The sequence below is a fragment of the Puntigrus tetrazona genome, chromosome 17 (assembly GCF_018831695.1).
Source record: "Puntigrus tetrazona isolate hp1 chromosome 17, ASM1883169v1, whole genome shotgun sequence".
NCBI classification, from domain to species: domain Eukaryota; kingdom Metazoa; phylum Chordata; class Actinopteri; order Cypriniformes; family Cyprinidae; genus Puntigrus; species Puntigrus tetrazona.
The window spans coordinates 7,718,497-7,745,956 of NC_056715.1; the positions used below are offsets into that span (position 1 = coordinate 7,718,497).

Below are 27,460 nucleotides of genomic sequence, written 5' to 3' on the forward strand. Positions count from 1 at the left end.
GAAACGCTCAGCATGGATATTTCAAGGTTCTGTTTTTTTTATTTATTATCCATATCATTAATTGCACATTGATCTTAAATGCTATTTAATCTAAACATGTATCCCATGCAGGTTATTCCGTGTAGAAAAGACTGCATGGTTGGATCCAAATTTGCCAGCATTAATAACTCAACCTCACGATTTTTAACTAATGCACTTAGTGGCCATTCAAAGTCATTCTCAGACAGCTAATGACATCGATAAGTATAACCTGAAGGACACATGCATTACACAGCAGACAATACTTGACCACGCTGCTCTTCTGAGTCGCTCAATGAAATGTGTTTCACTCAATAAAACCATTACAGACACAGGAAGGGAGAATTATAGTGGCCTCAAAAGATTGAGCTCGCAATGAATTCTGCAGGGCTTCGAGAGCAACGGAGAACACATTATAGCAGCTCCTAGTCACACATCTATCATATTTTAAACCTTAAAGGTCACTAGGTTTGGACTCTACGGGTAGATGGAAATTGTTGACCTTGACACATTGAAACTGTAGACGCACACACAGGTGATGCATAAACCTATATTATTATTTGAATACGATACGGCCCACCTTAGTGTGCTCGGTGAGACACTGAATACACAATTTTTTATTACCACACACACTCACACACACACTCTTCCCCCACTCACACACTCCATTTGTGAAATATTACCTAAGCAGGTGATTCAGTATTTTCCAGTGATTAACCGGTACTCACATCTTACCAGGCATTTTCCAGTGTTGTGAGGAGGGAACCTGCAGAGCTGTCCTGAACATGGCAGGTGAGACTCTTTTCACACACGTTTTACACTCCGACCGTGTCATTTTCCATCAATACAGCAATATTTGCGCTTTAAGCAACGTTTTGTGTCTGTGTTCGCGAGTCCAGTCGGCTGCTTCCAGTCAGACTGTTTCAAGGCCTGAAGAGAACATTATCGTTCGCCATATTGGACAGCACAAAGTTCATTCTCATTTTGCGTCATCGTTCCTGTAAAAAATTGAAAAAAGAAAAAGCACTGTGTTGCTGCAGGAATCTTTTTTCATGTCTTCTTCTGGGTTCATTAAAATGAGCTCGGCTCTGTGTCTCACTGCAGCAGCTGAGCGCTGACTGTGTAACTTCTGTTTTTTGCTTCTTTATAATGTCCTTCTCCTTGGCCGCTTTCTCAGTCAGATAAAATCAAAGATACAGATGAACTCCAAATCTGTGGACTCGACTGCATAGTACACAGTGGTAGGAAGTTTAAATATATATATTAAATATATATATAAATATATATATATATATATATATATATATATATATATATATATATATATATATATATATATATATATATATATATATATATATGTGTGTGTGTGTGTGTGTGTGTGTGTGTGTTTCTACTTTTTTGGCCAGTGCCACATAAATAACAGTAGTGTTCATTTTAAAATAAATTAAAAATAAGTTTATTAACCTTAATGTTTTTACAAAGTTGTGTGGCTCTTTTTCTCATCTAGAATGGCAAAGGAGAACATTTGTTTTTCTATAGAGTGAAAGTGAATGGTGACTAAGGGCTGTCAATCTCAAGCACATAAAGTGGCATAAAAGTGGCCCATATGAGTCATGCACTATATTCTGAAGTCATACAATGGCTTTGTGTAGTGAACAGGCTGAAATGTTTCATTATTTGCTGAAATTCTTGTCATAAGCTTGAGCTTGACAACTTGGTCACCATTCACTTTCACTGTATAGAAAAAAATGTTCCACTGAAGAAAGCAATTCATACAGAATTCAAAAGACACAAGGATGAGTAAATAATAACACTCTGAACTCCATTTGACACACAGCCACTTCCTGTCATGGATGTCAACAGGCATATGAGCGGCATATGTTGTTTTCAAATTTTAATGGCTGCTGAAGGAATATGAACGTGTGTAGTAACTAGACAGGAAAGCAACACACTTGACTCATTTTAAAGAATGTCTTTGACTAAAATCTTTCCATTAACTAAATCAGCATAACCTCACAAGTCATGTAATGTCATTTTGGGCCCTGAAACATGAACACCGCCCTTGGAAATAACCTAGCAGGATCTCTGGTGTCCCAATATTAATGTGAATTACTTTGGTTTCTGTGCAACCGAGTGTTACATAAAGCCTCTTTCGGTCAATTTCAAAGTGAAGCAATATTTTGTATTTTTCATTTTTTCTTTCAAACTGTAAAACACACTTCCTCCTCATGTCCGGCCTCATATTGTCACAGTAAGCTAATTTCAACATTTGCTGAAATTCTTGCTCTAGCTTCTTTACTGAAGCTGAAAGCAGTCAAGAGAGGACAAGATTAGCACTTTAAAGTGGAGGGAAGCCCTGTGTGAATAAATTAAAGCTGTGCTGCCAGTGAGAAGACAGACACATTCAGTATGTCAAGAAACAGCCTCATTCACATCAACTTTGCTAAATAGCTTAGTCGGTTTTGTAAGAGCACACATTGCAATGAGACATTGACAACACCTTGATGTTGTACAGTTGCTTGTCAAAAGCAAAAAAAAATTAATAAAAATAGACATGTTGATTCCATACCAATTGTTGGCCAGTATTACAGATTTATCCTTTGTTGGATGTTTAATTGTACGTGCTAGTTTTCACTATTTTTACATGTAGATTAGCTATCACCTGATGATCCCTTATATTATATCTTAAATCAGTAACACTTCTAAATACCAGTGTCTAAATTCCAATGTATGCCATTTATTAGTAATCGAACTTCTAGAAAAAGCCTGTAATTCTTACAGGAAAACACTGGTAGATGTGGTTTCATTTCATAGAAATACAGCAAAAATAATTACAGATCAACCTGTAAATATGAAAAGTTGATATAAAATATAAAAGTTTAAACAACCACACTGCGTTTTTGTACCATTTCTGTAAGAGTTTTTATGAATTTGCCATCTTGTAAATTATGTACCTATACATTTTCACAAATTATACAAATTCATTCTAGTACGGCCTAACGAATTTGTTTAAATTAGCCACTTAAAAATATATACAAATTGCTGTGAAATCAGGTAGTTTTTACTGCCAAACCCAGCAGCCTTCTTCAGCTGAATTAAGGCCACGGTGCTGCTACATTTTATACTAAATATAGTGAAAACTACCACATATAGCTGGTGAATATTTAAAGGTATTTTACTGTGATTTACAGTTAAAACGGCAATCATTTTTAAATTATATGTATGGAATATTGAAACATTTTAGGTGCCATTTTCTAGGTTTAGAACAGATGTCTTTTGCCCTGTCTCCTGATGAGAAAGGTGTTGTTTTGATGCTCAGTTACTCTGTTGTGTGGTCAGGTCAGCATGGTGCTGTTTCTTCTGAAATCACAGCTGCACGCACAAGCTGTGACCCCCTCACTCTCAATCACAGGGAGGCACAATGTCCATGAGGAAACTTTGATATGTTAGCCTTTCAAAAGACAGATAGTGTCAACAAAGAAAGAGATACTCGCTGAAAAAAAAGGCCATTGTGTAACGATAACTGTAGTTTCTGTTTTTCTCACAAGATCCTAACTAGGCAAAAGGTAACTGAAGCAACCTCTTTCTAGGGAAAAGGTTAGCTGTTCACCGGTTTGAGAAAAGATTGGCATAAACTGTGACAGGGCAGAGCTGGTGATGAGCTGTGAGTATTGTTATTTCTGCTTCCTTAACTTCTCATTCTGTATATCTTCCAGCTGAGAGTGTGCGTGTATATGCATGAGAATATGGGCCTGTGTAATTTGTAATATCAGAAGAGCTGCTAGGCTGATTTTCCATTCCTTTGATCTGATTGGAAGCCACTAAAAACTGTTGAGGACCATCTGGAAAGTACCTGTATTTGTGAGAGAATAACAACAGCTGAAATGTCCATGTGGCGTGCTTTGAACATCGGTTTCTCCACGCACACATTTTTAAGATTTTTGAGTGTTTTTTAATTCATTGCTGAATTCTTAGACTGTTGATCAAGACTAGGAAGTGAAGGGGTTGTTTTGAAGAGCACATATTGGCATAATTTCTGGGCTTGAACCTTCAACCTTTTAAAAAACAGCTTGCTTGCTTAACTATACTGAGTGTGGAGTATAGTTAGTATGAGTATAGAGTATAGTATGCTGGGATAGGCTTCTGGTAATGTGTGTTGGTTTTTCTTGAGTAGTTTCAGGAGTGGTCAAAATCTTTCAAGGGTTAATTAAACTGAAATTGTTGATCATAATTTTCTAGGTGCAGTAAAGTGTCACTAGTGCAGCTAATGTCAGCTCCCTTATGCATTTTAAATTCTAGACCAAAGGTGCAGTCAGATTCAGTAAAACTTACACAGACAAAAATGACTTTTGTCAATTGTCTACAGTGTAACAATGTATGAAGCACAGGTCACACAAAGAATAATTTTCAACCCAGTCAGTTTCTGTTGGTCAACAAGTCTACGTGACCAACTTAAACCCATTATGAAATCTGGGTGTGTGAAATCCTGTTGATAGGATTGGATTTTTAACATTTGAAGAACAGCTTCTTTGTTATGTTGTTTTTTACTATTTTCTGAGCCTTGGTAAAATAATTTCTGTATTTTTATTAAATAAACCTTGCAAAATATAAAATAAAAGGAAATGGAAGATATTGGCCAATGTGGATGAAGATAAAAGTCTTTGTAATGATTTTATCTTTGTTATTTAAAAACAAGAACAAAGATACACATTACAAAAACACATAATAGAAACAAACAGTGCTTTATATTTTCAGGTACAATAGTATAGTACATTTAGCATATGCATTGAAGAAACCGAATAAACAAATACAAAAATAAAACATTATTTACACATCCTTGTATAAATTATACAGTGATTCTAAAATTAAAGAGATGATATGATGTTGCTATAAAGAACATTATTTTGTGTATTTGGTGTAAGGCTGTGTGTTTACGTGTAAGTTTAAGTTTCCAAAAATTAATTATTTTCCACATGCTGTACATTATTATTTTTCCTCTAATCCCCGCCTTCCTGAAACGGGTCGATTTGTACAAAGCTCATAGTGGCCAGATATACAGTGTGTTATGATTGGCCGGATACCAAATTATGTGGTTGAAATGTTACTCCCTTTACCATAATGTGACATACTAAAAACCGTTACAAATGAGACTATCCAGTGGAGACATAATTACTGATTATTATACTGTCTTTTTACATACCGCACCTCGTAACCATAATACTATATCTGCATTCGTAATCGAAAAATGTCAAACAATAAGAACTACCCTTCACTTCTAAAAACTCGTGTTTGAATAGTAATAGCAGGTTAGTTTAATAATAAAAAATGTTGTGAGTCAGAAGTGCCAGACTGTCCTTGCAGAGTTAGAATTGCTTAATAGCCTATGCATAGCCAACAGAGGCTGCTCCCAGGTTCAGGAAATAGTCCTCCGTAAATGCACTGAACACACTCTAATATTTGAGACTTTAATCTTTGCAACTTTAGGGATCTTATCTATGCACTAACAGCTTGTAACACTCCCAAGAGAAAGGAAAACTTGAAATAGTCTTTAAAGAATTAGTTTACCTAAAAATGCATTTGGAAGCATAAAGGGTAGCATGTTTAGCACCATTAGTCTGCTGTCACTTTAAGACCTGCACTTATCTAATATACAGGCAACTGTATATTAGATAAGTGTTTAAGTCCTAACTGTTTAATTTCACGTTGGACATAATCAAATTTATTTATATGTAAACATTTCATGTTTTTATGTATGCACGCACTCAGAACACGTCAAAACAGCAATGGATAAGATGTTTAACCAGCAAGGCTTTGAAGCACATGTAAATAATGTACTTTTGTAATTTCAAAGTGCAGGGTCTCGTAAGTCTAACAGTACTGCTTAGTCACTATTTGATGCTATCTGTCACGTTGTAATGAATATTGAGACGAAGGTGCCAGAACTGCAACTGATAGATTGTAGAGACATATTAATCGTGATATTGCACAGCCCTAGAACAACAGTGAATGTAACCATACCGTAAAGGGGCGTATTGTCGGTGTGTATTGCAAAAATCCTATTTCTATCCTATTTTATTTTTGTCTAATTTTCCAGGAAACATATCCACTAAAAAAAAAAAACATGAATTTACTTGAGAAGCAACAATGTATAAGACATTAAGACTTGTTTTCATAGACTATATCTTGAATATTAATGCTTTTAAGTATAAACGAGCACTGTCAAAAGGCCTAATTAAAGTAAAAGAAGGTAATTTTTAGATACTGATACAAATGCACAGGGTTTGAGCAACCTACTGTACTGTTTCTATAGTAACTACCTCAGATGAACGCTTTAGATGGTTTGCGCAAACATTGTATGAAAACACTGTTAAAACATGTAATCGTATGCAAAAAGAATATGACAAGACCCTCAAATTTTGAGGGGATTTAAGACTTAATTAGGGGGGGTCAGACCCCAACATAATTCAAATATTGGAAAATGTTAGAACAGTATCAGAACTATGCTTTTTCATCTCGAGCACAACTCACATTTCATATAAAAAAACACTTGCACCTGTAGATTCTAAGATTTTACAATAAGAGTTTATTTGATTGACAGGTAAAGAGAGTCTAACCATGCTTATGCTCATAATCGCTATGCTAATGACAGGGTGTTATTCACAAGGAGGTGAAAGCGTAGGCTAGAGTCTCTTTCTGAGAGAGGCCGACACAGGTTAAGAACAAAAACTTGACGCCATTATAACACTCCTGTGAAGAGATCTATTCAATTCGTGCCTGCCTTCATTTGTACAACCACAGAATGTAGACAGTATGTTAAATCACAGTTTTTGATTTCTGTTGAATAACGGCATTAGGCACTCAGTATGTGTGCAGTCAATTAGAGGTTACCTGACTGAACCATGCTGGACTTCGTTTTACTTTCCATCATTTACAAAATAGCGCCTAAACAGTATGTTCCTCATATTTCAGCAAATGACCCATGAACTTCACTCACTCTGCATATGACGAGCGATCAAACTCAGGAGAATTTTTCCAAGAAATATGCTGGATTTCTGGTGAGCACTGCACTCCCCGTGTCATGCTAAACTGGAGGGATTCTGATAATTATGGTAATTACCTTTTAAGTAGCCGAGCCTGAGACCATTAAATGTTCTTACGTAAATATGCAATGGCGGTGCAACGTGTGCTGCGAAGCTGACAGCTCCTGTGGTCCTGCATACCCACTCAAACCTTTCTGCTTCAACTACCCCCTGCCCTTTATTCACACATACACATGCAGACAGTTGCACTGAAATCTGTCCCTTCATCCCATCTTCTTCTCTCCTCTATTCATCTCTGGTCCCTTCTGCACATGACAGACCCCAGCTGGCTTTGAGTTCTGTCCCCATTACTCCCCGTCTTTTCTTTCTTTTTGTTTCACATACACATGCTGGCATACATACACACAGAGCAATTATCAAAGGCAATGAGACAGTTTGGTTGATGGATTGTCTATTATAAAGTTGCTGGAATAGAAATGCATGAGTATGGGAGTATTTGCCTGAGTCTTATCTCTCTGTTTCATCTTTCTGGTCATTGCTGGGGAATGTTAATGGAGTAAACAATAATTTCCTTTTCCTTTTAATCCTGTCAATAGTAAAAGCAAATCATTTTATAAATCCAGAGGGCTTTACTTTTATTCCCTTCATAAATGAAAATATGAATACAACGCAATGATAAATTAGTTAGATTTTTTTAATAGGATTCTGTATTGTTACTTTTGCACTACCGTCAGCAGACTCTCATTACTCATTACAAATCTTGAATTGTAATTTGCTAGTAGATTTTTTTTCCTTAAATAGGTATTTCATACAGTGGTCTGCTATCTAGATTTTCGATTAATTAGTCGATGATTAGTTGATTCGTCTGAGCTTTAAGATTACACTTTTGAATACTTAAAGAAATTGTTTCTTTAATATAATATAATGTAATGTAATATAATATTGGAAGAAATGTGATGGGAGCAAGAAAAACTGCCACTTACACTAACATTATGCTCAACAAAAAACTTTAATTTATTTCTGAAGGTTTTTTTGGCGTTAAATGACTCTTCATAGTCACATGATCCTTCAGAAAACATCTAAATATGCTGACTTTGTACTCAAGTAACATGTCTTGAAAACATTTTTTCTGCTTAATATTTTGTGGGAATATTTTTTTTCAGGCCTCTTTGATTAATAGAAAATCAAACAACAGCATTTGTTTAAAAGATAAAACATTTATAAAATGATTGTTATGTGTGTTTACATATTAAAAAATCTTAGCAAAAAGGAACATCCACATTTCTAATGGCTAAGTTAAAAAAAAAGAAGCAAGGCATGAAATACACAGACACAGTCTTAGTATTTGCGTCACACAGAGAGGACAGGGAGGTCATCAGTGGTGGCAGAAGGTCATGCTGACTCACTCCTAAGGGTCGGTGTTTGGCTGGTTAGCATGGTCCAATTAGCCAGAACTACAAAAAAAGATATTTTTAGACATTCTGACTTTTTACACGAGCAACATATAAGGTTGTGTCCCTAAAAGCATTAAATTATTTTTCTGTCTGGTGCCTTTAACAGCAAAAGCTCAAGATAGTGGAGGATTTGGTTATGTGTGCATTCTTGTGGTGGCATTAGTCAATCAACACTTTCATTTCCACACTTTGGTAAACCACTTTAGACAGCTGAAAAATGTGTTTTGTTTTGGGGGTTTCTTTTCGCATTTTCACCGGTTAAAAGGCTGAGAGTACATGAAAAGAGTGAATAATTTTCACAAAATTGCAATAGCTTGCAATTTTATTATCTAAAATTAAATTAAGCGATACACATTAAGATATCTAAAATTGGGTCTGCAAGCTGCATATTTATCACATATAAACTGCAGCTGTAATGACCAAGTGCATACTTTTGATTAGGTAAAAAGTACAAAAGTAAAACAATTTTTTTAAACAAGAAAAATATAATAATAATAATAATAATAATAATAGCCAGTGGGGTCAAAAAACTTAACTGAAACTGTCTTATTTGTCTATTTTTAAAGAAAAGCAAGCTAAAAATCAAACAAATAATAATTTTTGCAGTGTTTAGTGTATCGTTTTAATAGATGTTATATTATTAATACATGATTATATTAAAAGCTTCAAGTGTTTTTACAGATTTGGCCACAGCAATAGCCAAAATGCAGTGATAAGAGCAGGCCCTTGGGGAACAGATTCGTGTGTGTGCCGGAAATACTCTGCTGTTAACGCACATGCAAATGTAATATATACAGTGCGTGCCTACAGAATCTCTTGGACCTGTACTGGATTTGAAATATGTTTTCAGTTTAATATTTTAGCCTTTTTTTTTTTACAGGTTGTTTGATGGTAGTAGACAATACTTGTTTACTTTGCCACAATAGCCTTGATGTTGTTTGGGATTTTTAACTGGGTGTCCTGACACTCCAATAACATCTTGGGGGTCGTTGCAGTTTTTAAGACATTACGCATGTAGTTATGATGATCTGACTCAGTATGTGATAAAAGACATCAGCGGTGATTAATCGTTACTGTTAGTCTTAATGGAACATATTGGCAAAAGCCTCACAGACACAGCAGGGGTTCAAGTACAGATGTTAGGCACACACACACACACAATGACCCAGTAATTGGAATAATACTAAATCCCATGACTCCACAGCTGATCTGAGCTCAAATTGCTTGCAGCTGAGTACACTCCTGCTGGATCGGTTTGGTTTGTGTTGCTGGCTTGTCTTTGGGTGTGCTTGAACAAGCTCAGTTCCTACTCAAATATTGGCAACCATCACAGCTAACTTAGAAAATCTGTCACATTTTAATGGAATAGCAGTAATGAAAATTTTATAAACTGTTTGGATGCAACCCGCATGGCATATAATCAAGTCGTTCCTGGGACGTGGCCATAGATGTTTGTTTCCATTATCTAATTGGCTCTTAAACATGTAAACAGCCATACATATGTATGATAACAGATATAGTTTGTTTACACCAATATACAAAACCACTGTCTGGAAATGGTATATTTAAACTTATTTTTTTATTAAATAAATACAGATTTGGTAAGCATGAGCGACTTCTTTCTAATAAATAAATCAAATAAAATAATAAAAAATCATACCCCAATCTGACCACAAACTTTTGAACAGCTGTGTACACATGTTGTCACTGGGGCAGTTCCCTTAATGATACTTTCACTGTACCCCAAACTTCTGCTATTTTAACGATGGGAAGATGGTCCGCCATCTTGACTTGACTTTAGACTTTAGACCAGGTTTGAGTCTATTTTCAGTTCCTAAAAATCGCTACAAGGCACCAATGCGCCTGAACACACTTCTTTTTTTGGCCAGCACACGCATGGGCAAACAAATGGGAGCAAATGCATTTGTTAGTTAAATGACGTGGCGCTGGACGGGAAAATGAGAATGCGTCGGACTGAAACTAGAAAATACACATTGCGCCTGGTGTATGATAGGGCCCTAGTTGTAAATGTATTTGTGCCATATCTACCCCTGAAGAATATAACCTATTAGTACACCTTGTAATGGCAGGTGAACCTATGAAGGTCCAAATCAGATGACAAGCTCTTAAAAAATATACCAGTAAAATACATCAGTAAAAACCAGTGTATTCTGAATATACTTGTACATTTTTAAATGCAAATGACTCTCCTTTTCTTTTGTCTGTAATCTTTTTTTAGATGACTGTTGATTGGGAGAGTAGGAATAGTTTGTGATTTTACTAAGCAATATATATTAATTTTCTTGATTATTTACACACATCTACTGACACACACACACACACACACACACAAGCGTGTCCAGAATGAGCAGAACGACTCTAGTGTGGTGACTGCTGTCATGACCTCTGGCGCTCTGTGCTGCCGACACGGTTTGGTCTCAAAAAGAGCAGCACACAACGCCCCTGAAGGCAAAGCCAGACCCACTGAACCTCAAACATGCACACTAACAGCTACAATTGTGACTGTAGCGATAGTTGACCCAAAAATGAACATTCTGGCATCATTTGCTCACCCTCAAGTTTTTCCAAACCTGTATGATTGTTATTTAACTTTAGAACACAGGAGAAGATATTTAGCTCAATATCTAGGCTGTTGTTTTCCACACAGTACTGTATACACCTTATTGAAATATTATGTGCATATTTATGCTTTTATCAAAGTTTTAAGGACTGTTCACGCAAAAACATATATTTAATGCATAAATTTGGCGCAATAACAGACACTTTTTTTTATTGCATCACAAAGAAATCAGGCCAGTTATTGAGAACTGTGTTTTTGGTCACATGCCCAGAGCTGCCGTTACAGAAAAACTACAACTTTGGTGGTGCTCACAAAAAGACTACATTGCAACAACGAATAGCAGAGAAAGAACCCAAAGCACTTGTCAAGCGGGTATCCTAAAAGTTGAGCATTACTTTTTTTTTAAACAGGTTAAATTTTCAGTCACTTAGAGCGTGAATTTTCATTCAGCCCCATTCAGACAAATAACAAATACAAATAAAGAAAGATTTTCAAAGACATTTGAACAGGTCTTTATTCTGCCATTCTGGTCAAGTCTGGTACGAAATGACTTGTTAAATTAAAATATTTCCAACGCTGTGTTATCGTTTTAACGAAAGAGAAACCTCAACATTCTTTTACAACTTAATATGGGTTTTTAACAGTCCTGTTTACCTATAATAATATAATGTAATGTAGTACATGTTCTTGGTTTGGTAATGCTTTGGTGTGTCAGTAGGATATATATATATCAATATACTTTGAGATGTATACTATGTATGCTATATATATATACACTTTGAGATATATACAGGTTTTTCATCCTTAAAAAAGAAAAAACGCACATGTGCACACATATTCACTGTCAGCATGTCACCAACAGCGCAGATAACAAACAGGTTTTGTGTCACATTAGGTGTGAGTGAGATGAAACTGCTGAGTGGAAAAGGTGGGAGAGTGAAGAGGACAGCTGAGTTATGAGACTTGGCTGACAGGAAGAGCCTGGTTAAGTTATCAAATGTCATCAGAGAGACGAGAAATATTACGAGACGAGAAATATCATGCTACGAGACGAGAACAGCCCCTACCTGTTTAATTTTTTCGCAGATTAGGGTATGGAATAAAGAATATGGCCTCATCATCTGATTTATAGTGTGTGAAAGAGAGAAACAGCTCTGCATTTTAACTGATTCTTTGATATAATGTATTTTTCTGTCAACAAAATGTTATTCAGTAACTGTAATTATATTCAGCGGTTGGCCTTTTCACCCTTTGTTCAGTATAAGTAAGCTTTCATTTTTGCAAAGTTCCCCGTGGGGCCTAAAACAGAATTATACAATTACAGAATTAACAGATTATATAATGTTAGTTTCTGGGTTCATTTGTGTCAAAAAACGCTAGCTTTATTGATTTGCATGTCTTTGTACTTTAGGTTTAGCTATACCGACTTTGAGCATTAGAGAAATCTATGGAAACTACATCTTTAAAAAAAATAAAATAAATAATAATAGATCCAAACTGTAAAAATATTGCTCAACTTTACTGCAACACTGCAGCTTTAACATTTGCATTTTAATTATGCTACGAAATCATGAATTATTGTTTTTCTGTTGGTCATTATGTCTTTACGTGATGTGAATTTGCAGATCAGAGTTTACTAAACGTGAACTTTAAAATTCGCATGAGCTTGCATTTCTGATCTCATGAGTCGCATGCGTATGAATGAAAATCGGTAGAACAAAAATAGCACCACCCAAGTTTGTGATAATGTCTTCAGAAATATAGTGAAGAAAACATTTGAAGCACTCTGTACTATTTAAATAGCTCATAAATCACGCTTGACTATAGATTTCGCTATGTCAACAGCTTTGTGTGAAGGTTGGGTATTGCAAATATCATTGTATTAAAACTTTTACATCAATTTGTGTGTGAGAAAAAGATCATGGTAGTTTAAACTGGCATTTTTACACATCAGGTTTGCTTCAACTGGCAGTAAACTGCTGGATCGACACTAGAGAATGAGAGAGGCTGTGAGGGCGAACGAGAGACGAGTAGAGAAGCAGTGAGAGGGAAGAAGAGAAAAAGAGAGAGAGAGACATCTCCCTCTGGCCAAAATGAACAAGAACTAGGCCACGCTGTACCGCACCTGAGCAAAGCCAAAACAGCTGCTGCTTCTTTTTAAACTCACCTTTAGATTTATTGAGGGGAAAAAAAACAACTACTGTAACTTTATTTTTACATTAGTGGCAAAGCTCAGCGTCCTCTACTCTGACCACAGTGGTGTCTGAGGAGCTGCAAGGACGTAACTTTTTTGTGTGTGTGGCAGCGTGTTCTGTAGTTTAGGTTGCATCACTGTTGCCGAGCTCCTCTGGGTGTTATAAAGGCCTTATAAAGCACACATCTGAGCCGAATGCAGAAGAATGAAACAAGTTTCAAACAAAAGAGCCCAAGCAAATATTTACACAAGTATGACATTATTTGCCACACCTGTCTGATTCCACTGAATAAAAATCAGGAGGAAAAATGCATGTTTTCACCCTGTCGGTTTATTTTGGTAGATTTAATTACTTGTATTATTTTGTTTTATTTGACTTTGAACTGAAGGCTTGCTTATTTCTGTAGAATGATGAGTGATAAATACAGAGCAATTCACTAAATACCACCAAAGGTGAATACTCACCTGTGCTGTAATTCAGAGCTTCGTGCCTCTATGGCGCCTCTGTTGGTTTAATGTGTTATTACAGCCAAACCAAAAAAGTAGGTAGGCAGTAGGCAAGCAAGAGACAGATTGCTGAAAAATGCTCTGCTTTTTTGATGCAGATATGTAATGATCTGCCATCTTGTTTCTAGATCATGCGCAGTAATATAAAAAACAAACAAACATATGAATCATCTTGACACATGTGTGACTATCAGCATCTTAGAAATAAAGTAACGTTGCACATGGAATAATTTCAACAGAAAGCCAGGGGGCTGGGTTTAGAAAGATCAAAGAAATCTGCTTAGGTTTTAATGAAATGATGCAATTAAAATGTAAATTAGAGATTAAAGTGCCTGCGTGCCTGCATGCATGTCAGTTTTACACTGTTTACTCGTTTGTTCATGTGTGTGTGTGTGTGTGTGTGTTGCTGACCAAGAATAATCTATTCCAAAGCCCTTTTTGTTAATTATTTGAAATATTTGTTTCTACTTAAAAGAAAAGTTGTTTTAATAGCGCCGAAAAAAAAAAAAAGATTTCAAATTAGGCCTAACGTTCTGAACCTAAATGACTGTTACGCGGAATTAGTGGGATTTCCTGCTTTACTACTTACAGACAAACCCGTTCATCATGGAATTGTGTGGTTTACACAGCCGGCTGGAGAGGTTGCAGTATAGAAAATGAATGAGATGTCGAGTGTGTGATGTATTACACCACTACAAATGTAACCGGTATTGTATCACGTGGTCACCGTGACTGATAATTCATTCATTGATCATCAGTAACACGGATAAAGGACCGTTTGCGTTCATACATGTGTGTGAGAGGGGGCAACAGAGGGAGAGGAAAAAATAGAGAAACGTTGAAGCAGAATCCCTGCACTCTCTCTCTCTCTTTCCGAACGCAGAGCGCGTATCCCACTCATAGAGCGCGAGGCTCCGCGGCACGCGCGCACACGCTCTCACTCACACACTCACGCACCCAATCACACACACACTGAACCAGCCGAGAGAGGGAAGAATGAGGAAGAACTCGCACGCACATTTCAGCTCTCACAGATTTGCTGATAAAGCATCAGATATTTGATCGCTACGGGTCTGTTTTGGAAAAACACGCGTGTATGGAAATCGAAAGGCGCATATAGTATTTGCGTGGGTCTCTAATCTTTCTCGCGTCTCCTATATAAAAACCTAAACTAATGCGAGCTGGGATACTACTGACGGCTTCCGACACGCACTGTCTCCGTTAACATTCCTGCTGCCCGTTTTCCCGACTACTTCACGGAACACCGTTACGGTAAGAGGACATTCTTTTTGTATGTATTGTGGTTTTGCATGTAGATATGCTGGCGATATCGTTGCACGAGGGCTAATAGGGGGCCACCGACGAACCGAGTATCACATCCATATAACCATTACGGAGAGTTACCCATTTGATACAGAGGTGCGCTCTCTTGCCCGTCCGGTGCGGTCCGGTCCGCAGTGGCCCGCGGATGATGCTTTAACCGGCCGTTCGTCTTTACCTCGTTTTACGGGGTTCTTGTGTGCACGTGAAAGTTGTATTAAACACGATCTGGTTGCAAAAAGCTCCGAGGTCCATGAGCACATCACCCAAAAAAAAGCCGTAAGGCAACCCAATAAGAGCCCCCAAATAAGAAATCATGAGCGTTCGCATCGCGTACGTTGTGGGATAACAGATGTTTCATCAGTGGATGGGGTAGAGGTGCTGAATGAGAGCAGTAGGTTGCGGTAGCTGTGAATGAGAGTGAGCGAGATATAAGCAGTGCTGAATTAACGCGCTCTGTATTCGATTCTTTTGCATTTTGGATCACTATACCGAGGTTAAACGATCGTTAAAGCTACTGAAATGCGTATGATTAAATAATAATGTAGGCCTATTAAAAGATTAGTGGTTTTAGTTTCATATGAATGTGTGAGTAAGGTCTGCAAGCTTTTGCTGCGCACTATACCCATTCATGACTGCAGATATGAGTGTGTCTGTGTGACACTGTGGGTGTGTGTCCATGCATGTGTTTTGCACCATGTTTCTTCTTCTTGCCTCAGGGGCCGATTGCCACCCTTTGTATAATGATGCATTTTGCAGGCTTTGTTATAAGTCAGCTCTGCTTACTTGCAATCAAGCACCAGCGTCCCAACCTGAACTTCATTGGATTATTTTTGGAACCAACCATCCTGGACTAATAGCGAGAAGTAACTAGCAGAATGTAACACTAGGCTTAAGAGAACATCTGGACTTGTTTATGCATTCTGTTGAAATGAACCTGATGATCGAATTGATAAACAAATTTGACAAATAGATAATCAGGTCCAGATGCTCCAAAATGACATTTTAAGAACGTGCCTTTCAGCAAATGATGAAATGTTCCAAAAATGTCAGCCTTGAATCAATGTCAGACATGCCATAATAATGCAACAGTTTTTGAGAACACTTGTGTCAGTGCTTGTTGGTGATCAGTGTCCTGGTTTCATTTCAATAATTGGTTGATCTATTTTTCTCTTCATCCCCCTTTTCTCTTTTTATTACAGCAGAAGTTTGTTGCCGAGCAAAGAACGATGAGGCATCGTAAGACCTCCCCACGTCTCTTCCTGAGCTTTCAGTGTCTAGTCATCGTGGTGATATTGTTCTACAAAGTCCACCATGTGACAGCGGAACATGCTCCAGACCACAGCCAGGATCATAGCTCTCCTTCCAACAAGTCTTTGAGCTGTGGTGGGTCAGTTTCATGTGCCGCAGGAGTCATCCTTCCAGTGTGGGAGCCCCCAAACCCTTCGTTTGGAGATAAGGTAGCCCGGGCCACGGTATACTTTGTGGCACTGGTGTACATGTTTCTGGGAGTTTCAATTGTTGCTGACCGCTTCATGGCATCCATTGAGGTCATTACCTCTCAGGAGAAAGAGATCACCATTAAGAAACCCAATGGTGAAACTACCACTACAACTGTACGCATCTGGAATGAAACTGTGTCCAACCTCACCCTCATGGCTCTTGGTTCTTCAGCTCCTGAGATTCTGCTCTCAGTCATTGAAGTGTGCGGCCATAACTTTGAAGCTGGTGACCTCGGACCCTCTACCATTGTCGGCAGTGCAGCTTTCAATATGTTTGTCATTATTGGAATCTGTGTCTATGTGGTGCCTGACGGAGAGCAACGCAAAGTGAAACATCTCCGTGTTTTCTTCGTCACTGCGGCTTGGAGCATCTTCGCCTACTTGTGGCTCTACCTGATTTTGGCTGTTATTTCTCCAGGCGTGGTACAGGTGTGGGAGGGTCTTCTCACTCTTTTCTTCTTTCCTATTTGCGTGGTCTTTGCTTGGATCGCTGATCGCCGCCTCCTGTTTTACAAGTATGTTTACAAGCGCTACCGAGCTGGCAAGCACCGTGGCATGATCATCGAGACGGAGGGGGACCGCCCTCTTCCATCCAAGGTGGATATCGAGATGGACGGAAAGATGCTGAACTCTCATGCGGTGGACTTCTTGGATGGAACTCTCGCTTTGGAACTGGAGGACAAAGACCTAGATGAGGACGAAGCAAGACGTGAAATGGCGAAGATCCTGAAGGAACTGAAGCAGAAACATCCCGATAAAGAGGTGGAGCAGTTGATTGAACTTGCTAATTACCAGGTGCTCAGCCAGCAACAGAAGAGCCGTGCATTCTACCGATGCCAAGCGACCCGCTTAATGACTGGAGCAGGTAACATCCTGAAGAAGCATGCAGCGGACCAAGCTCGCAAAGCAGTGAGCATGCATGAGGTGCGAAGTGACACTGGAGAGAATGACCCGATTTCCAAGATCTTTTTTGACCCTGGCTCTTACCAGTGCCTCGAAAACTGTGGAACTGTGGCTGTGAATGTGATCCGACGTGGAGGCGATCTCAACCAGATGGTGTCTGTGGAATTCCGCACGGAAGATGGAACCGCAAACGCTGGCTCAGATTACGAATTCACAGAAGGTACTGTCGTTTTCAAGCCAGGTGAGACGCAAAAGGAAATCCGAGTTGGAATTATTGATGATGACATCTTTGAAGAGGACGAGAACTTCCTCATCCACCTCAGTAATGTCCGTGTGCTTCACGAGGGCGATGAGCCAGAGACCACTGAAGCCAATCACGTGGACACCATTGCAACGCTCGGCGTGCCCTCCACAGCAACCGTCACCATCTTTGACGATGACCATGCTGGAATCTTCACGTTTGAAGAACCAGTCACCCATGTTAGTGAGAGTGTGGGTGTCATGGAAGTGAAGGTCCTGCGTACATCTGGCGCCCGTGGGGTGGTGTCACTGCCATATAAAACCATTGAGGGAACTGCGCGTGGAGGGGGAGAGGACTTCGAAGATTCCCACGGTGTTCTGGAGTTCCAAAATGATGAAATCTTGTAAGTCAAAATCTTATATTTACAGTAAAATGTTTTTTGTTTTTTTTGGGGTTCCTGTCCTGATGGGTCACTCCTAAAATATTGAAGTTAAGTAGAAATATGTGAGAGAATTTGAATTTCATTTGTGTTACAGTAGTATACTGCCCTGTCAGAACAGGAATGTAATGCATGTGATGTTTTTAAATTGTATGTGCTTGATAAAGCGGCATGCTTGATGCTAAGTATTTTGCTGTGTGACATCATTGTGATGTCACTGTGATATCAGAAGCATTATGTGCAAAGAGCAGCCAATGGAGGATGTCATCAAAAAAAACTCCCCATATCTACTTCTCTTCTTCTTTTCTGTCTTTTTATGTATCTGTTACAATTCTCTCTCTTCATATTCCAGCCTCAAAGCCTGATTCCTGAGAGTCAGTGTGAATGATGATGATTAAGATATTCTGTTTGGCAGATGTTTTGCTGTTTTGTTTTCTGTTCATTTATTATTTTATCGACTGCTTCGTGTAATCTTCTTAAATGTTTAATGAGTCGGCTTTTTGCTTTTGAATACAGCTTCTGACTCAAGTTTGTTGTTTCTTGAGATGATGCATGCATGCGTGTTGCTGATCTCATGAGTATATTCCCTGTTGAAAAACAAAACATCTTAGACCTGACTGAGCTGGTTACCCGGCCTTGTTTAGTCCTGGTCAGGCTGGTTTATAGAGTGCTTTGGGCACTCTAGCTAAACCAGGCTGGGAGACTAACTTAAACCAGTAGGTCCAGTAAGCCAGACTGGTTTAAGTTAGTTTTTTTCAACAGGGTTTGCACAGGTTCCTTGCCATGTGACCCATGGATTTGCCATACTGACCTTATGACAACATCAATTTTCTAGGCTACAGATCATCATGTGAGTGTGTTTTATTGTTTGCTGACTATCTGGTGCTTGCCATGAGAGGGAAGCCTCAAAGCTATCTCAAACATGTCTCCTGCACCTGAGCAAAGGTTATTGAAAGTGAATAATCAGACCATCTGCGTAAGACATACGATAAAACAGAAAACTGTCCATCTGCCCTGGTATACAAGGCTTTAGGCAAGCACATTGACCGATTGTAACAGGCCGTGTATATTTTATCCAGATTCAAAGCAGATGTTGAGGGTCAGACTTTCAGGGGCCTGTTGGCCTGTTGCATACTTTCCATAGAGCAACGCTGTGCGTGCCTTTTAAGTGGATTTTAATAACACTCCTGTAATGAAATGATGAAGGGATAGGGGGTGTGTTCTGTGCTATACAGGACTATAGACGGGGCTGGGGCCGCTTGCAGCTCAACTCGCATTCAAGAACTCTGATGTCTTGATTTCCTTGGGATCTTAAAAATTTCCAGAACATATAATTAGAACATTATCTCAGCATTCTGGAATATGAGTGTGGAACAAGGTTGGAATGCAGGGTTACCTCACTGTGCTGGACCATGATTCATTGCACTTTTTGAGCCCTTTTGGAACCGTTTGGACGCTCTGTTTACTAAATACAGCCCTCTGAAAGTTATTCACTCCAAAACAGTGTTTGACCATGCTTAGAAACATTCTGGATATCAGTGAAAGAGAAATGCACTGCCAAAATCTGTCTTTAGTGCCAAACTGTTAACATCACAGATGTGCTTGCAGACACACAACTTTCCTCACAAGATTGCAAGGTCTCACTGTCACTTGGTAGATCATCTAGATGCAAACTCATGCGGTAAATATCAGTTTAATATGCCCTTTATTGTGGTGGCTTCTGGGTCTAACGGTTGTGTTTTGGTGGTGTCATGGGATTCCAGGCTAGATCTCATGGAGGGAAACAAGACTGTGAAGCACCATTGTGCTGCGATGCCCTTGAACAAAACCCAGATGCAAGGCAGAATGGATTGCTCGAGAAAAGAGAGAGGGAGAAAAAGAAAAAGGGAATGAGAAAATAGATGATCTACATCCCAGAGCCAGAGGCAAACTCCACCCTAATTTCAGTGTCGCAGTTTGTAAGAGAAAAAACAGAACTAAAGTTTGAGCTTCTCGCAGGCCTCTTGTTTCTATGCTCCCGTTGGATTATTCCGAGAGTCAGGAGCACTGGCATTAACTGATAAGCAGATTTCAGCAGAGCTAGAACACCTGTCAATCACAGTGTCCCACAAACCCCCTGATCATCACTTGTTTGCTCATGAAATATTTGGGTTTATTGATTATTCTTTCGACTCACAATACATACAGTATTGCAGATTTCCCCTAAAATGAGCGCAAACAGTTCTGAACAAATTCACAGATTCTCCCTGAGCCTGCTGATGAGTGTTTTATATGGTATCAGGTTGTGTTGAATTTAATACCAATCATGTTTTTAAATATAAAGACTTTTTATTAAACTATTTATATAATTTAGTTTGACGTATCAGAATTTCAGAATTATCAGAAACGTTTTTTTGAAAAAATATGCATTCGATTTGTAGACCTTACTGACTAAACATTGATGATTGACTTTTATAAATGTGTTTTTAGTTGATCTATTTAATCCTGCTTACTTTTGTGGATCTGAATGGAAGAACAGTTCAATTCCAATTCAGCATCGTGTGATGTGGCTGTTCAGTTCAAACTCCAACTCAGTGCTGAAAAGATGCCAGTTCTGCATTTCAAAATTTTGCGCAACCCTGGTTTATATTCATTTCCACCATATCCCACTTTAAAAATATTTGCCAGACATACAATATAACACACAGAGTACTGTGTACACAAATTCAGAGTACTGCTGCATTATAGGCTCTAACTGGCATTTTGACATTTGTGTTCATGAAATGCCAGGGCAGTGGGTGGCAAGGAGAGTCATGCTAATGCTTGTACATCTGTTATTTGCAGGTTTGCACGTGGTCATCCAGGTGTATTTGCGTGCCTGTGTGTGCATGTTGATCTAGTATATGTCATTTTGAAGCAGCCATTGATAGGATGTCCTCAAGATCAGCTTTAAATCAGATAAAGCAGACAAGTTTCAGGGATTATTTGTGTGTAAATACAAAAAGCACGCAGGTGTAAGTAATAAAACGGTATGACAAATGACATCTGTATCTGTATCTGACAACTTAATCATCAGACCGTCCCGCTGGACATGCTCAGAATGAGATGAAAGACGGAAGAAATGAAAGCTAAACATAAGGGAGAGAGAAATGTGTTGAGAGCAGATTAGCCGATGAAAAAATATAACACAAAATATGGGTTTGAGCTGCCTACATAGACAGCATTTTAAGCATCACAGACTATGATGTAGACTAGGTGGACATCTTGCTAGGTCATGAATTAAAATTTTGCGCTAATTGTATTCTATGAATATGTGTTCTAGAAATACAACACACTAATTATAAATATTTTACAGTTAATGTTTATTTACTTGCATATTAGTTATAACTCTGTTATGTCTACACATTGTGTTTTGGATAACAAAACTATGAGATGAGATGCACAAATTTTAATTAAAAAGATGTTTTTTTTCTAGATTTTTTACTGAAAGACTTAACATGTGTGAAGGTCATTCTTGCAGTTTGACTTGCTGCCTAAATGGCAAGTAATTTTATCTACCTGCCAAAGCCATTTGTTGCATGGTAAGTGACATTTTTTTGGCAGGAAGTAAAAAAAAAAGAAGAGAGACAGAGAGATGAAGAGGCCAATAGATGCAGAGAGAGAAAGAGAGAAAGAGAGAGAGAGATAGAGAGAAATCTATAGGGGGTAAAGTGAGAAAGAGAAAGAGAGAGACACAGGGTCAGGTTTGAAGTGTTAATCTGCTCTTTCTCATTAGAGCCAATAACAGCTGCAGGAAAAAGCATATCTAGAACATTCATGCAACACACACACACACCATGCAGACATAGGCTCACACACACATTTCTCACACCATTATGATGAATTATTTTGGTAAAAATTTTAATTATAATATTTATAAATATATAAAATATATAAATTATGGTGCATATACCGCATAGGAATTTTCACAGACAAAATATTTGAACAAGATTGGAATTTCTAGGGGTTTTTTTCTAGGGATTTTTTTTTTTGAGTCAGAATGATAAAAATCTTCGAAATATAACAGAAGATATTTTAGCGCAGTAAATGAAGGCAAGAATAATATAAATGTTTTTGAGATCACAAGATTGCTAACTTTCTAAAGTTTGATAATAAATCAAATTTTACAAGCACTTGTGAGTGTGTTTTTGTGTAAGCGAGGCATCAGAATTGCAATGTGTAACGTGCAAAGCAGTAATGCATTCAATCACACACTCTTTAAATGCTCATAAAGACTATTACCAGTCTCATACTTGACAATTAAGAGTGATATTATTCAATTAAACATTGCAGGAAAACATATTTATATATTATTTTCCACAAACTAATGGAGCAAAGAAAAAAAATCCCACTTCACCTGCAAGTGTCATTCATTCATTTTAAAGCAATTATGATATTTAAAAGTAATGAGTGCAGCTGATTTCTGTTTTAATGATGTGTAAAGCCTGTAATATGTTACTAATATGTATAATAGCACTCCATTAAATCCTAATAATGAAACCAGTATTTACCAAGATTTCATATTGGTCTCCTCAGATTCGTTCTTGCTTTTCTAGTCTCTCTCCTTCTGCCTGTTGGCGTCTGTCTTTCTGCCTCTGTCTCTTTTTCTCACTCTGACAGTGGCATGAAAAATGTTGCATTCTGGGCAGAGAGTGTGCGTCTGTAATGAGAGGGTTATTAACAGTGATGTTTCAATTAGCAAACGAGCTTCCTGTGCAGGTGGGAAGGGAGTGTTTCTGTCAGATATCCTGAACCCTCACTCACCCCGAGAGCTGAGTCAAGCCTCACTAATGAACACCCCGACATACTGTCACTGTCACCCTCGCTCCAGTCCCCTTTCAGCTCTATCAGCGCTTTCTGCCTTCATTTCTTTCTTTCTTCCTTGCTTGCTATTTATCACTCTTTAGAACTGTAAGGGATTTCGGCAAACGCGTTAAGGAATTAATGTCCTTAAGAATTAAATGTTACATCTGGAGATCAGATACAATATATAATGTAATATTATTTCAATTTACTATTGATAATGATAATAGATAAAATGTAAAATGTCAATACATTTCAGAATTCAAAATAAATTAAGTAAAAACGTTAATTATTAAATATATACATGTTATATACATATATATATATATATATATATATATATATATATATATATATATATACACATATATATATACACATGTTGTGTGTGTGTGTGTGTGTGTGTATATATATATATATATATATATATATATATATATATACATATATATATATATATATATATATATATATATATATATATATACACAGTAAACACTCATGTAATTACAATTAATCATTTGACAACACACACACACACACACACACACACACACACACACACATATATATATATATATATATATATATATATATATATATATATATATATATATATATATATATATATATATATATATATATATATTTTACACTTACTGAGATGGCTTCATTTTATATCTACTACCCTGCTTTGTTTTTTCAGTACCGTTTTTTTTTCTTTTTCTCACTTTATTTTTCAGTTAATTCTATGTGTGTGTATGAGAAGGTGAATGTTTATGGTCTTTCTGGTTCATGTTTCTCTGTCAGTGTGTATGTGTGTGTGTTTGTTATGGGTCACACTGGTCTTCTCTCACAGAGGTGGGTGAGAAGGTAATAGGGGATTGGAGAAATGAGAAAGGAAGAGAAAATGAGAAGAGGAGAAGGCGGTGGAATGTTTGTTGTGTTTCAGCTTCCCTGGCAGGCGCTGAGCTAACAGGTGGGGATTACTTCTGCCAAAACACTGCTATTACTATTTACTGTAACTAGAGAACACACTCATGTGTGTCTGTGTGTGCGTGCTTTATTCCCCTTAAGAGTTTCTTCTTTGTGACCTGAAATGTTACAGGAGAACGTTAACAGTAGCCACACAGATAGACCCAGTGCTTCTTTTTAAATGGCCTAGAAGCGAATTGATTTACAGAATTAGTTTCATAGTGGTTGGACATAACAGAGTAGGACCCATTACACTGTCTCTTCTTCTCTCTTTCTCTTTCATACCTGGGCCTTATTCAGATGCTTTATGTTTATACACGACCCACACAGATTTCCGGCATGAACTGAAACACCCATCATTCATGCATATGCCGGTTCCTTTTTGTTTGTTTATGAAATAATTTGTTCATTATTTCAGTTACCAGTACAAGTGCAGTATTCTCAGATGCATTTAATGCAATGTTTGAACAACCATTTTACGGAGTCCTGCAGATATTTGATAAAATAAGCGCAGAGAAAGTGGAAAAAGTCTGCAGTCTGGGCCTGGACATGAGGGAAAAAATCACTCCTTCATCCAGTCACTCAGAATGAATGTGTCTGGATTAAAAAGGAAATGGTTAAAGGGTGCATATCATGGAAAACAGGTTTTTACTTGCTCTGCTGAAATTGCAGAGTTTGATGTACTGCATAAAAATACACTAAAGTTCTGTTCATACAGGGCCAGTTTTCTTTCCTGAGGAGGTCAGGTAAAATAGTTTTGCATGCATACTTTGTGATTTTAATCAAACATGCAAAATCTGTTAAAAATTATAGGCAAAATTGCTTAAGTTTTTTTTTGTATCTATCTATCTCTCTATCTGTTGGCTTACTCATTGTTAGAATAGGAGGAATGTCAATGATAGCAGTATTTTTTAACATCGCTACCCATTTATATTATCATTTATTATTGTATTTGTTACACTAGCTGGTGCATCTTCTTTACAGAATTAATGCATTGAAAACTTATTGAGTGAAATAAAACTCTCAACTTTAGAAATAAATAAATAAATAAATAAAGTAAAAGTTCATTCAGTTTTTTTAATTGTTTGAAAAAAAAATGCAGCAAAACAAATCTTTTATTGTTTTCCACAAAAAGACGTACAGGTTTGGAATGGCTAAAAGGTATGTAAATGATGAGAATTTAAATTCAGAGTGACCTTTTTGGTTGATACCATTAATCCCTACTTGTATGAATCAGTACGTCAGATGAAAGTTTAACTTTATTCTTTTCACTTGCATAGAAGTTAGCCAATTGTAACAGAAGTGTTTTAGAAGTCTTAAAGGTACAGTACAAAAAACAGCCTAAGGATGGATGCGGGTGGAAAATAGTCATCAAACACTAAATGGTGGTGCAAGAAACCTTTAGCAACCAATATAAGTTAACTTCAGAGAAAGAAAAACAATAAAATTCTACAGAAGTGTGAGATACGACCCCCTTAAATCCAGAGATGTGCAGTGAGGCTCAGTCAGGAGCAGTGAGTTAGTGTGTTTGACTATATGTATGAATAAAGGGAGAGAGCTGAACTTACAAAAAGTCATCACTAAGCAACAGCCGTGATGGAGTGGCTGCCATTCTACAGGTCACAAATGAGGAAAGAGAAACAAGGGGGAGAAAAAAGCACCGAGAGGGAGGCAAAAAAGGGGTGCTTTATAAATGAGCTGGTGCGTGTGGAAACATTGGCATGGTTCTCTTTAAAGATTAGTGGAGCAGGAAAATCCTGCTGCTGGTGGAGACCGATCCCCCTGGATTAGATCAATTTTACACACCTTTACCAGACTTAAGACACACACACACGCTTAAGCACACAAAGTCTGAGCTATCATCCTTCTTTCGGGTTGGCCTTTCGCCTTCTGCAGTGGAACTTTTAAGCTGCTGATCTTTCTTCTGTGACTTTTTCAAAGGATTAAAACTTCCCTGACTAATCTACGGTGGCCCGCAGGTCCCGTTTCTTTCCCAACAAATCCTGGCGCAGCAGGATGCGCCACTTTCCACACCGAAGTTCCCGGAGTTGGGCTGAAAGCGAGGGCGATTCCTCTGGCCGACACAAGTGATTTGCTGAATGTCAGTTCACACTCTGGCCTGGAGCGAAGGAAGGAGCATTAATGCTTATTAGCTCTCTGAAAAGGAGGTTATTAAATGTCCCGGGTTCAGTAATGAGCTCAGCTTTAGATTCATGATGTTGAAACAAGCACAAGAAGAGATCCATCCTCATTATAGAAGAAGAAAGGCAGGAGGAGAAGAAAAAAGACGGAGAGGAGAGAGTGTAAGAGAGAGAGAGAGAGAGAGAGGCAGAATGTTTAGATTCTTATTCAAATGTTATACTTTTATTGGTTGGATTTCAACTTTGAGTTTCATAAACAAGTCTTTTGGCAAAGTCAAGAACGCTCACACAGTGTAGCAATTCAGACACTTGAGTATTTGAGATGTGGAAAAAGTATACTTTTATCTATGTAAAAATCTGGATTTTTTTGCTGTATGTGAGATTGCAGAGATATTGATATTGTGTATGCTGGTAATATGTGATAACTGACATTATTATTATTATCATTTTTAATGCTGGTAATATGTGATAACTGACATTATTATTATTATTATCATTTTTAAAGTTGGACAGCCAATTAAGTCAAAGTCGAAATAGTCAAGATTTTTTAATGTTTTGAATTAGATCACAAATACACTAAACACGTTTCTCTTTTTAAAAAAAAAAATAACTGTGATTTATCTTATATTTAATAAAATCTTGTACACTTTTTAAATAGTGTGAAAGTTAAAAAGTCTGGCAAGACTCAGAACAGTGGATTTCTGTCTAAGTTAACCTTTAAAAATTTTAATTGAGGCCCTTAAAAATGAGGAAAAGGCAATTAAAGTAACACAATAAAAAGTTAAACACCATTATAATCTATACTTTATAACTGTAATTATTTTTTGTTTTAAAGACATTTTTCCCAAAGTTTTGTTCTACGGGATCATAGTGGCCTAACTGAAGAAACCTCTATATAGAAGAATAATGGAGGGAGAGATGAGCCATTGTGCGTGTGTGTGTGTGTGTATAAGAAAGAGAGAGAGAGAGAGAAAGAGAGAGAGAGAGAGAGGTGACATCTGATAATCTCCTAATCCTGCTGAGTCATGTTATGAGGGCAGTTTTGTTTGTAATCCACTGACAGGAAGTTGGCCCTCTCGGAGGTCCATCTATCCCGTTCGTCCCCTCTTGTTTATGTCGTTGTGTTGTGCGCACGTCCCCTCTTCAGGATGCATCGTTTCAAAGCTAGCAGATGGAGACGTGCTGGGGATGATCTTTTTCTTTGCAACACAAAAGACTTCATGGATCGGCTTGGTCCAGTTCCTGGGAGGCAGAGATAATAATGCTTGTCCCAGTTATCAGTGCTGTGCTGAAAGAGGAATCGATCACACACACCGTTTAA

General features: G+C 37.7%; 1 protein-coding gene across 5 annotated transcripts in view; it reads left to right on the forward strand.

Moving 5' to 3' along the window:
* The first annotated feature begins 772 nt into the window (after positions 1–772).
* Positions 773–27,460, forward strand: part of slc8a1b (solute carrier family 8 member 1b) — an 85,421-nt gene continuing 58,733 nt past the window's right edge. The window contains exons 1-2 of one of the 5 annotated variants that reach the window (XM_043262842.1): positions 773–810; positions 16,320–18,166. In XM_043262842.1, coding sequence (XP_043118777.1) covers positions 16,347–18,166 — 1,820 coding nt within the window. In that variant the 5' untranslated portion in view covers positions 773–810; positions 16,320–16,346. Of the gene's footprint in view, positions 811–3,631; positions 3,686–14,685; positions 15,070–16,319; positions 18,167–27,460 lie in introns of those variants that run through there. The other 4 variants (XM_043262843.1, XM_043262840.1, XM_043262841.1 and 1 more) reach the window with 4 other exon arrangements.